Source organism: Anopheles coustani, chromosome 2 (genome assembly GCF_943734705.1).
Source record: "Anopheles coustani chromosome 2, idAnoCousDA_361_x.2, whole genome shotgun sequence".
In the NCBI taxonomy this organism is placed as follows: domain Eukaryota; kingdom Metazoa; phylum Arthropoda; class Insecta; order Diptera; family Culicidae; genus Anopheles; species Anopheles coustani.
The window spans coordinates 86,006,151-86,018,256 of record NC_071289.1 but is presented as its reverse complement, the minus strand read 5'-3'; the positions used below and the strand labels follow the sequence as shown (position 1 = coordinate 86,018,256).

At 41.1% G+C, this 12,106-nt stretch overlaps 1 protein-coding gene across 1 annotated transcript; it reads left to right on the top strand.

Annotated features, from left to right (window-relative positions):
* The first annotated feature begins 277 nt into the window (after nucleotides 1-277).
* LOC131266897 (tumor protein D54) lies at nucleotides 278-12,094 on the top strand. Its single transcript, XM_058269582.1, has 6 exons — nucleotides 278-451; nucleotides 8,755-8,876; nucleotides 8,963-9,123; nucleotides 9,347-9,406; nucleotides 10,094-10,256; nucleotides 10,335-12,094. Exons 1-6 carry the CDS (start codon nucleotides 439-441, stop codon nucleotides 10,449-10,451), a joined length of 636 nt encoding a protein of 211 aa, XP_058125565.1. The 5' UTR covers nucleotides 278-438; the 3' UTR covers nucleotides 10,452-12,094.
* The last annotated feature ends 12 nt before the right edge of the window (nucleotides 12,095-12,106 follow it).

Genomic DNA, 12,106 nt, shown 5'->3' with positions numbered 1-12,106 from the left:
ACGAAATGTATCGAAGTTTCACCTCTCGTTACTCGCATAGTTGTTTACATTCTATGCTGTTTATCACCATGCTGTCAAAAGCCACGGTCGCCATTTTCTAAAAAAATACCTCCTAAAAAGTCACCTGTTCAGTATTTAATCATCTTGGTGTGGACCCCGAGTTAGAGGACAGGGTTGTATTGAACCAAATTGACGTCTGCGACGTTTCAAAATACATCTAGTGATTTGACATGCCGTTTCTTGTTTTTTTCACTTTTCTTTGCAGTGGAAATTTCTCTTCAACATAACTAGACCTGGTGTTCTGGCCTAACGTTGCTTTGTGCGTGCGGTATTCTAAAAAACGCATTAAAGATACGTGTATTTTCGGTAGTGCTCCGTGCAAATTGCCTGTTTTAAAGTGTTTATCAATCCCGTGTTACCAACCAACTTGCCAATACGATGGAGGAATCATGTAAGTAACATGTCGAAGTTCGAGACCGGTCAGCGTGAATTCATCGTAGAGTGAGAAAAATACTTCCCACACGGTAGACATTTTCGATGGCATAGAAATTGGTTCCGTGTAACTCGAAAAACTTACATCCGATACTCCTGTGCGGTCGGGCAGGTTGGGATTACAAGTTTAAGATCAATAGCAGAAAAGCTAAGAAACACCACGTCACCTGTCCGAAGACTGTAAAATGGAATAATTCTTTGTTGTCATTGTGCACAAATGGTTTGCGTGACACAGTAAATATACCCGGAGGACCGACATCCCAGGATTGGTAATCAAATTAAATGGTAATGTAACTTCGACAAACGAACGAGGTATGTGCTGTTTGATGTGGCAACGGGAACATGCGAGATGGTTGAATTTTGCAAAGCAAAAAAAAACAGGGAAAATAATATTACACACATAGGCTCCTGTACGGCCAGATGCCAATTTGTTATCGGGCAATTGGGGTGACTCATGTGTAACTACAATGTTATCGCAAATACAAACTTATCGTCTGTTTCAATGGTTTACATACGATTGCCCTCAGACGAGGCCTTAAATGATGCTGTTGTTCAAATGTGCCAATGTTTTGTTGGAGCCTCTTATGAAACTTATGAGAAGTTTACACTGATGATTCACATTTCATAAAGTACTTAGCACCTTAAACAACCTGTTAACACCAGTATGTGTTATAATTCCTACGCGTAACTGATAAGGAGTTGTTCACGGTTCATTCATAATGCATTACAATTCGTACGGTGTTTTGGATTTTTTTCGTAACAAAACTGCAAAAAATTGAAGGAATTTGTTCAATGGATTTCGAGGAATAAATGTTCACACTAAGAACTGCATACTCTTTCATAATAATCCAATGCCGACCGAAGTTCATTGACACTATTATATCGCTGTAATTGCAATTTGCAATTTAAAATAATGAATTACTAATTCTGAACTCAGTGTACCACTTGATCGTACTGTGGAAATTCGTTTCTCCACTATTTTGAGCACAAATTCTGCCTTCATAATGATCAATTCCTCTATCGGTTACCGTTTTAGTGAAAAATGCGGTGCATGGAATTGAAGTATATTTTAAATTACACTGTTTTTAGGGCCAATTCGTCGGTATCAAGCTGTTTTTTGTTGGTAGTAGGCAGTCAATTGCACGCGCACGGTTTTTGTTTGGCATCGTTAGGAAACACTTTGGGCTTGTTAAGTTTAACTTTGCCATTATCGGTAGCAACATTGACGCGACGAGAAAAGGTCGCGTTGTTGTCGCGTCAATGTTGCTACCGATAATGGCAAAGTTAAACTTAACAAGTCCAAAGTGTTTCCTAACGATGCCAAACAAAAACCGTGCGCGTGCAATTGACTGCCTACTACCAACAAAAAACAGCTTGATACCGACGAATTGGCCCTGAAAACAGTGTATTATCCCCAACAATCGTTAAACTCACAAGCGTTGAAATGTGTTTTTAATTTGATCATTTACAAACTTGAACTCTTTAAGCCAGATCGACCTAAATAAATTGTAACATGCCATGTGAGTCATTACTCCAATTTGGTAAAATAATATCAGGTTATTATATATGCTAGTGTATATGAAAAATTCCGTAAACACTTTCTATTTCTCCTTCTAATAGGCCAATATATCTGTTGTTAACTGTTTGCTTGTTAATTCTACAAACGTTTGCTGATCATTAAATCTGATCATCAAGAATATGCTTATCAGTCTTGGTCTAAAAATGAAACCCGCTATATGAAATGATTAATAAAACATATCTAAAAGTAGTGGTTCTGTTATACAAATATGGGAAAGTGCAACGATCTGATATTTATGGTCCCCGTTTGTATCTAATTACATTTCCTCTAAAATCATGCATTACCCTTAAACGTAAAACAGCAAGCAAGAAGTTTATTTAAACATTTTTAAAGCCTTCTACAAACATCCCATTTTATTTCTTAATATAATCAATGAAATATTTTGAAATAATATAAACGATCTTCATTTGTTAATTTTTTAAATTACTTTATGAACGAAAGGAACGTTTGAACGATCGCTGTAACGATCTATTTGTTATATTAGATCACCGTCACAGAAAATAACTGCAAGATTAGCATTGAATATAATGAACAAAATGTACTAAAAGAAGATGAGGTAGAATTTAATGTGCAAACAGATTTTTTTTTTCGATTTTTCCGTACCACTGTATAGTTAATCTTTCGATGATTCGAACTTAATAGTCAAGAGATGAATTTAAAACCTTTCCCTCTACATGTTGGCCATAAGACTAACTTCTTTTCTAGACATTTTGTTCCAAGCTTGCCGACTTCAAATGACAATAAATCGGATACATGATATGGTTCTGCCACAGATGGTGCTGCCGTGCGATCTTGCTGGTCCAAGTCACATCGACGCAAACGTGATGCGGTTCCGGGCAGAGAAATGGCAACTACATGTCGACCTTAGCTCATTGAAACTTGAGACTTGGCCTCAAAGCAGGTTGTAAGAAAAAGTGATTGTATATGCACCATTTTCGCCTCCTTCCATGGGATATGTCTACGGAGACACCACGGAGCTAACGGATCACCGACCGTGATATTCTCTCGATCGGCGGAAGATCGCGAACGATCACCGTTCCACCGTATATTTCTTACGGGTGGCGGGTTGAATGCTTCTCTTCGCTCACACACGCCCCATCGCGGATCATGGTTTCTCTCGCGGAAGCGAACCTAACCGTGGCCAACTCGCGGGAAGCTTTCGCGTTGTTCGCCGAGAGGCGCTTTGCGGCTCCATGGGGCTTTCGTTCGTGTTGGTACCAGGGCTCTATAGGGCTGTGTATTTACGCAAGCCATTTTCGTCCGATTCGCCCCGGTTTTCCTGCCACGCTGTGTATGCTGGAACGTTCGCGGGTTTTAGTTTGCGTTCGCAACTCGCCGTTGACGGACACATCACTGCGCTATTGCCTCGCGCGTACCTTTCGGCACCATAACGGGCCACCCTTAGTGAATGTGTAAGCCTTTCGCGAACAACGGTGGAGAAAATAAGCGCCGCGGAAAGAAGGAAAAAAAAACAAGAATCGATCGTAACCGCCCCAAGCAACTTTCCCGTTTTGTGGCCGCGAGTTCTCCTCCGCGCCCGTAACAAGAAATGATCATAAAAAGAATGTAACGAAATAATGTTCCCGGTGGAAATTTCGGTAACAATTGTGCAGGAGCGCGGGAGTGCGCCACGGGTGATCCAAATGAGTTTGGTCAATAAACAACCGTAAACGGCGAACTCTCGGCGAGCCACCACCGGGAGCTAACGGTGCCAACGGGGAAGAAAATCCAACCCCAAGTGTGTGCTGTGGAGGGTTTCCAAGCGAGCACAGCGAGCGAGGGCTGGAAAATTGATCGATAATGCCGAGTGGTTCGTCCGTTGGTGGAGTGTCATAATATGGTCCTACAATTATGTATATTGCATTCGACCGATCGATCCGCCGTCGCTGGCCGTGAAGAACGTGTGCTTTCTCCATTTCGTTTTCGTGACACTGGTGGTTGTTAGAAGGTTTTTTTATTAGCTTTCCATCATCGTAAAGGTCATTCGTCGGTAGGGGTCTGTGTTTGATTGTTGTAACCTTGTTTGATGAACGAGAAGTAATCACAGTGAAATGGACAAAGACGAACCACGTTGACCTATTTGTTGCGCTTTTAATTTTCCATTAAGGAAAATTACTGGTTTAAAAATTAAATAACACTTTCTACAAAAACTACAATCTCAGTTGTGTCCGTCTCGCCGGCTTAAAACTATTCGTCAAACAACGATCAGCAGTCTCTGTTAGGCGGGCCTACATTAAAGTCTTCCAGTCTGTGGTTTGGGTCAATCAGCTGAGAGTGAGCGGTTGCGGCAGAAAGCATATAAAACACAAACCCCCGTTACATAAAACGTTCAAAGTTTGCCTGGTACTTGCACACTTTGAGATAAAACTGGGTCAAAGAGAAGATATACCAGTCGAAGAATCATAAAGAAAAATCGGAGTTCTCTTACGTACTTCGGGTGGTTTAAGAAGCAGTGTTTTGGTACACAAAACTCAACGCTTTTCGCAAGCGGCAGCGATCCGAAAGGAGCGGTTGATCGACAACGTGTTGTTGAGCAAACACCACAGCTTGTGTTGGGAATTTGATAGTTGGGAAAACAAGACATACCACCGAGGAAGTTTTTTTTGTGCAACCAACGGCCTGAAGACGGCTGAAGAAACGATAGAATCGCTGTCCAACATGATGTACCAGGTGCAATTACGAACCCAACGAAATTACTTCATCATCAGCAGCAGCATGTACTCGTACTACCTTTCGTAGTGGATGGTTTCTGGGGCCAAATTCCCTTTCGAAGGCACTACAACAGCACTCTTGCATAATAGGACCAGAGCCTTTGGGATCGTTATGGAAATGTAGTTTTGCTACACTAAGCCCCGTTGGTAGCAGTAAACGACACAATCTCGCCCTGCTTCGTCATGATTGGCACCGTCTAGTTTTGTGCCGGGTTTTCGCACACTCTACCCTACGGGTCGGCATCATTGAGCGGTTGAATGAGCGAATCGATCCGGAAAATTCACCCACCACCACCGCCCGGAGCAGCTGACACGAGCAAGATGCGCGTCGGAGAGGACGACCTCCCGAGCCTCGAGTACATCGAGGATCCGTACATACCGAAGCTCGACCCAAACTGCATCACGCCCTCGTTGGACGAGGTGTACGATATCGACGAGGATGACGGGCTGATCGGGCACGAGCAGCACTGGCCGGACGAAACGGAGCTCTACCTGCGATCGCTGACGCTCGATCAAATCCTCGGGGTACCTTACGACGAAGACGATGATGACGACGATGACGATGGGGATGTCAATCCGGCACCGGCCGAGGTAGAACTGCAGGCTGTGGAAACGGAATTCAATCCACCACTTTCCTCGGACGAAGGGGGCGGCAGCACCGGTGAGCGCGGCCCTAGAACGACTGCCGAGCACGATCGGTTAGGCGTGGGGATTAACTTTGAACCGCTGCGAACCGCAGGTCAGGGACACGCTGACCGTGGGATAGCTCCCGGCGGCGGTGGGGTGGTGCGAAACATTCTGGCCAGTAAGCTGCTCGGCGGGGCCACGAACAGGCGCATCCGGGCGCTATTCAATCGACGAAAGATTCGGGACGTGCGGGTCACGTTCATCGATTTCTCGAAGCCATACCTAGCGCGCATCTCGAGCGGTGATAACTACAAAAGTTTCCTCAACATTGGCAGTGCAGCAGGTGAGAAATTATATGGTGCACGAAAGGACACGAGCAGGACAGGCGGAAAGCATATTATTCACATATGCCGCTAATACCGAGTTACGTAAACTATATCAAGGGTAGAACAAAAATAACATAATCGGAAAAAATGGACACCGGACGAAATGGCAACCCTCTAGTGAAGCCTATCAAGTCAACCAACCTACCTGACGTCAAAATGTCGTTGATCGGAAGAGTGGCGTAAGCGTAAAAATGGTTCTGTGGTTGTTTCGTAGAGGGTTTTTGCTATTGCTGGATTATGAAACAAAACAAACAAAGTTGAAAATGACATAATTATTTGCGGTTAACTTTTTGGAATAAAATTTCTATCTAAATGACGTGTGCTGAAGCCTTAACACACTTGCTATGGAAAAGGAATCGAAAATGTAGTTCATAAATTTTCAAATAGAAGGGCTGATTATAACGCAATGATGATTAAAACTATTCGTAATCGCGACATAAGTGAAAAACTGCGCACAGCACTGTGTATAGAGAAGTGAATTTTAATGTATCTGTTGCTCAAATCTCCTTCGATGTCGTATAGGTTTATGTTACATTTTACCCTTCCCTATGAACAGACATGAGGCTCCCAAAGATCCCAGATAGACTGCTAATTACGCGGTTTAACAATTTCGACAGCGTGTTTTTTGACCATGCCACAACCGAATTGGCGTCAGTCTTGGTCGATTTAATCTCATTTTCAAATTTGTTACGGTACCAACATATTGTGTTGTGGTTTTTTGTCTATTTGTCTATGTGTTTCTGTTTTTTTCTTAGCCATTTCTGTAATCAACCCTGAAGATGATTTAGTTTTTTGTGAGTTTGAAAAATGACAATATACTAGCAATCTTGAATACCTTGAAGAGTCTATATGTCACAGATTATTTCTTATCATTTCAATGTAGAATTGTGTCATTGGACAGCAAACTTATTTAGGTTTGATTTATTTTGACTTGTTTTTAGAAAAATAATTTAATGTTATTATTTACACAAATTAATTTAAGATCATCATTGTGCGCGTTTGGTGATAACTCTCAGAGTAGTTGAAACCGAAGGTTTTAAAATTATTACCTACACATTTTTTATAAAATACATGTGGAACTAAACACCCTGAAGTTTTAAACATATTAGACACATATGAAAAGACGTGTTAAAGGATGGACATGGAATACATGGAATTAGTTGAGAATTTGTACAAACTTCGCGTACCCTCAAGAGGGGATCAATGCAAGACAAAAAAAAGTACATCTTTCCTCAGTTTAAAAAATGAATTGAATACGTTTTCCTTTGTTGAAAAACACTTTTACCTTTCATGGAAAAGCTATCTCTATAAGTGCAGAAAGAATAAAACCATATCATGTTTCATGTGGGCACGTTTATGCGCAGAGAGAACTACTTCAACTGGAACGATCGTTTTCCTACGCTGCATGTCACGTTTACACCTGGATTCGTGACTACAGTCCGATTTAGTGCAAGGTGGACGGAAACGCTACGGCCTACAGCTCAAAACCGTATAGCAGGCAATATCGGCATGAAAAAAAGAATAGGCTAATCACTTTTCCTAAGTTCGCGTGAGGTCACTGGCAAAGGAATGTTTGAAGGCTTGTGTTTCCACGTTTCCTATTGCCAACTATACGATCCCGATCATATGGATGGTTGATCATTTTGATCGCTCCTAACTTTACCAGTTACGTTATTACACGTTATTACAATAATTTGTATTCCATACTTTCGGAATTTATTTCATACATTGTTCTACAATCTTTAAGCAAGGTAAATCCGACGTTTATCTTCGCTTTTTTTCAATCGTAATGTGGTCGTTAACATACATCAAAATACGTTTAAATTGTTTTAACACGTTGCGTACCGCGTCACCCAAATATGGGTGACAGCAGTTTTAGTACAAACAAGTTTTTGACCCATAAATAAATGAAAATGCAACATAAAAATTATTATAATATTTTATATAAATTTTTGGGAAGCTAAGTTTTTGCTTGGCCTTCGAAAACAATCGGTTTAACAAATATTATAAACAAATTGTAATTTGAAAAATTGTACTAAAAATTGTGCTAAAACGCTTGGTACGCAACGTGTTAAACCTCTTCATCTTTTCTGTTATCTTTCACGAAATTAAAATAACGTATTGATTAGAGGGTGTAGCGTATCGTTGATTTCGTGAAATCCGTACTGCTTTTCAGCTATCGAAAGGGAAGGCCAACCACCAGTTGCATTGTTGCATTCACCCAGTTTATGCACACGTTTACCTTTCGTGGTAATTTTCAAAGATATGAGGCATTCACATTTTCATAAGCATTGAAGTTTACCACGTACCACCCTGTTTTGGCGGCTTTATCGTTTGGTACTACAACGGTGGCATTGCCTCTTTAATGTTTGCCATGTTTCCTTCCTTTTCTAAACAACTTCACTTCCATATGGTTTCCACGTATGGTGCATTTTCCTGCCGGGCGGTGCCCACCGAGCCACGTGATCGGTACATGATGATCCGGGGTGGAAAAATCGACCGCAAAACTTATCCACGGTGAGGTTGGATTTGTGCTTGTACAGAGCTTTGTGCGCCTTGTGCTAAGCCCTATAAAAGCGTTCACTTGGCTGTGGTTTGTTAACAATGCGAGAAAACATACAAGGACGTCCACTACGGAACGTCGGCAGTCGTACAAGTACCAGACCATTGTGGAAATTACTGAATGCAATAAGTGGTGTTTAAGCAGCATCATCGAGATTCTGTGATTGTTGCTCTAGGAATTTGTTCGTCCTTTTTGTTTCAATTCTTAAGAATTTAAAACAAATCTGATTAACCTATATTATTAATTTACATAACCAGCTCTTGTAACAGGTGTTAAAAGTATTTTTCTCCCTCAACGTATTTGTTAAATATATTTACCACGGTTTAAGGCTGTGCTCCGTTTTCAGAACCACTATTTACGATTAACAATTCCCTTCTTCTACTACCTCCAACACAGACAATCCCGATAAATTGTCCGATGCATCTCCCGTTGGATCGATCAGTTCAGCCGAAATTGCGAACGAATTCTCAGGACTTTCCGCGGAAGAGCAAACGGCCCAGCGTGAAGAATGGAGTCAGGTAAGAATCCTGTACCAAAAAAAAAATCGAGTGAAAATAGGGAAAATAAAAGTGTAAATTATAATGCAACCATTTCATTTTTGTAGGAGCTGGCACGCGTCGAGGAAGAGATCACAACCCTCCGGACGGTATTACAGTCGAAAATGCGCCACGCCAGCGAGCTGAAGCGCAAGCTCGGGATCACCGTGTGGAAGGAAATCACCGACGATGTCAGCCAAGGGCTGAAAAACGTTAAAGAAAGCAACGTGTAAGTATCAGGTTTGTGGTGATGCGAAATCTCCGGCACAAAAATAAGTACATAACCAGCCTATTTGTTAGCGGCGAAAGTATTACCGATTGGTACATTTGGTTTTCAAAAATATGAATAATGTTTCGCTCATTTTTGTGAATTTTATCTCGCCATTTGCCATTCATCTTCTTCCGTTTTATCGGTTTTTATTTTTCTTTTATTTTCTTCATGCTTTTTTAAGTTATCAAAGTGTCGAAACGAAGGTCGGAGAAATCACTAACGTTGTAACAAGCGCACCAATGTAAGTAAATCCATAAATTCGGCCACGCGGGTTCAGTTCCGCCTTCGATCGGCGGGGTCTGCTTTATGTGTGATGCTACCATTTTCACGTGTTCTGTAAACTATTACTCAATATTATGCTAACTAAAAAAATGTGTGCGATATATTAGCCAATGTGTTCTTTTAACCCGGCTTTTATGCTCCCAACAATCTCCAACCTATTTTTTATAAATTTTATATAACATTAAATTCGACGAGTATAAACGAAACAAAATAATTTTTCAATATTTTTTCCTATTTATTTTATTGCCTTTGTTTCTTTTCGTTTAATTTTATAACAACTTGTAATCTTATGTTGTGTATAATTGGCACCATTTCCCCTTTTGAAATTTGTACCTCTAGTTTAAATATTTGGTCAATAAGTTATCGTTCTTTTTCTTATGCTTGCATGTAAAAAATAGGATAGCGCGTGGGTAAGTTTCCGTATCCCATTTTTACTTACAAAATCACTAACCTTCACTCTAGTCCGTTTCTGCACTAAATGATTCCTCCTTCTCTCTATATTCCCTGAGTGTCGCACACACTGTATGCTGGCGCAATACTGCACAAAAAACACACACACACTGTATTCTTTTTTGCACGCCTTCAGTTCGTGTTTATTCTATGGAGAGTTAATTAAACATTTTTTTTTGTTCGCGTCCTTTCATAGCTATCAGAAAACGGAAAGCGCCATTAAGACGACCGCCGGAAAAACGACGTCCGTTATTGGCGGCATCGCCGGCAAGATGACCCAGAAGCTGACGGAAATGAAACAATCCGACTCGTACCGATCGTTCGAGGAGCGGGTCGGGACGGCATACGAAAACGTTCGGGTAAGTGTGACAAATCCGTTTTCCCGCGAACGAGGATCATCAAACTTATGTTTTTTTGTATCTTTCTTCCATCGACAGTCCAAAGTATCCTCGCGCTCTAGCTCGGTGCAGAGCTTGTCCGACATGCAGAACGATGAGCGCCGCAGTTCCGTGACCACGCCGACCGCCATCCCAGAGGAAAAGCCCCTTTCTTAAGTTCCGTGAGCCTCTAGTTAGTTAGGCTGTCGATCATCCGATCCTTACTTGACCATCGTCCAACAGAAAGAGAGCTTGGATGAATTGTGTGGCGTGTTAGGAACAAAATGGCTATTCTCTAACATCTCTTTTCGTATATCTGCAACATGTTGTAATCTATCATATGTGCTAATTTATATTCCGTTATTCCTCCCGGACAAGGGATGCAGTCAGTCGTGTCGGTACAACAAAAAGAGGGTACATTATGTCGATGTCTGGGTGTGAGTGTGTGTTAAACACTGCTAAATCGCAAAGCTAAATGCCGGCTTCGCCGCCGACTCCTACGCAAATCTCGTGCAAATGATAACGAATCGCGATCGCGGTAAAAGATCACATCATCCAGAAGGAAGGCTTAAAGTAATGAAGAGAATATGAATCACACCTTGTCGTTAACATAAAGCTAACAATAAACGATAGCGAACTCGCGTCTTCTAAGCAAGAACCTCTTTCGGTGTCCTACGTTTAATTTTCTCTTAAAGTTGCATAGATGTCCCTAATGGTGCTATCCTTATTTTTGACGTAGAGAAAACAATTGCAGGATTCGCATTGCAAAATATGCCTCAATTTTCGTTTCGTTTTAGACGTGTACAGCGCACGATTGTTGCTAGTGGCCGAGTGGTGTATTCTTATGCTATACAACAGGAAAAGGTAGTGAACAAAACAATGAAGTTATTTAGCTAGAATTAATACGCTAGTGATTGATATTACGCCCTCGCCCTCCGGGGGGCGTACAGATGTATGTTTTCTACGACAAAAAAGCTCCCTCCCGGAACTGTATGTTGCTCCTTGAAGGCGGATAAACAATTGCTATACCGTACAGTCGAACTAAATGTGCCTAAATTCATAGTAAACACGGTCCATGCTGATTTTTGCTGATAGCATTACTACCCGGGCATAGTTCCTCGCGAAGTTCAAAAGTATAAAACATACAATAGTAGCACACAAACTTCACTCTCGTAGTAGTAGTACTTCGGTTATCAAAGCTTACCGCTGGAAGACGTATTCTTTCGGAAGACACCCCCTCCCATTCATAGAGAATAGCATAGCTGAGACACGGTCGAGAAACAGTCAGCAAAGATAATTATTTATAGTTCTATCGTTCGTACTTATCGAACCTTCCTAGACAGAGTAAGAAATGTGGAAAACGAATTATATACAAATTTAATGAAATATTCGTGACACCATGCTACCCGGGATAAGTGTAGAATTTTGGATGTAACCCCTTTGGGATAAACCAACCTTTCATAAAACAAAAAATCCTCTACATTCGATGCGTGTAAATCGCGCGTTAAGAAGACGGTTTTTCCCAACCTAGTGTATGCATCAGGATTAATATTTAGTCAGTGAGAGGACATCGTACGAAAGAAGGACTAGTAACACAATAATGAAATAATACAATGATGCAAATTTTGTTTCGTTAATAATAACTGCTCGTGACTAAGGAAGAATAAAGAATCTTGCAATTTTGGTGTGTCTATTTTCACATTGATGAAAGTTGGTCTGTTTCATTGCATGAACAAAAAAGTTAGCTCGGACTGCATGCCATGATCAGTTGGAATATTGTGAAATAAAAGTTACAATTCTTTCTTTTTGTTGGACTAACATAGCACACACTC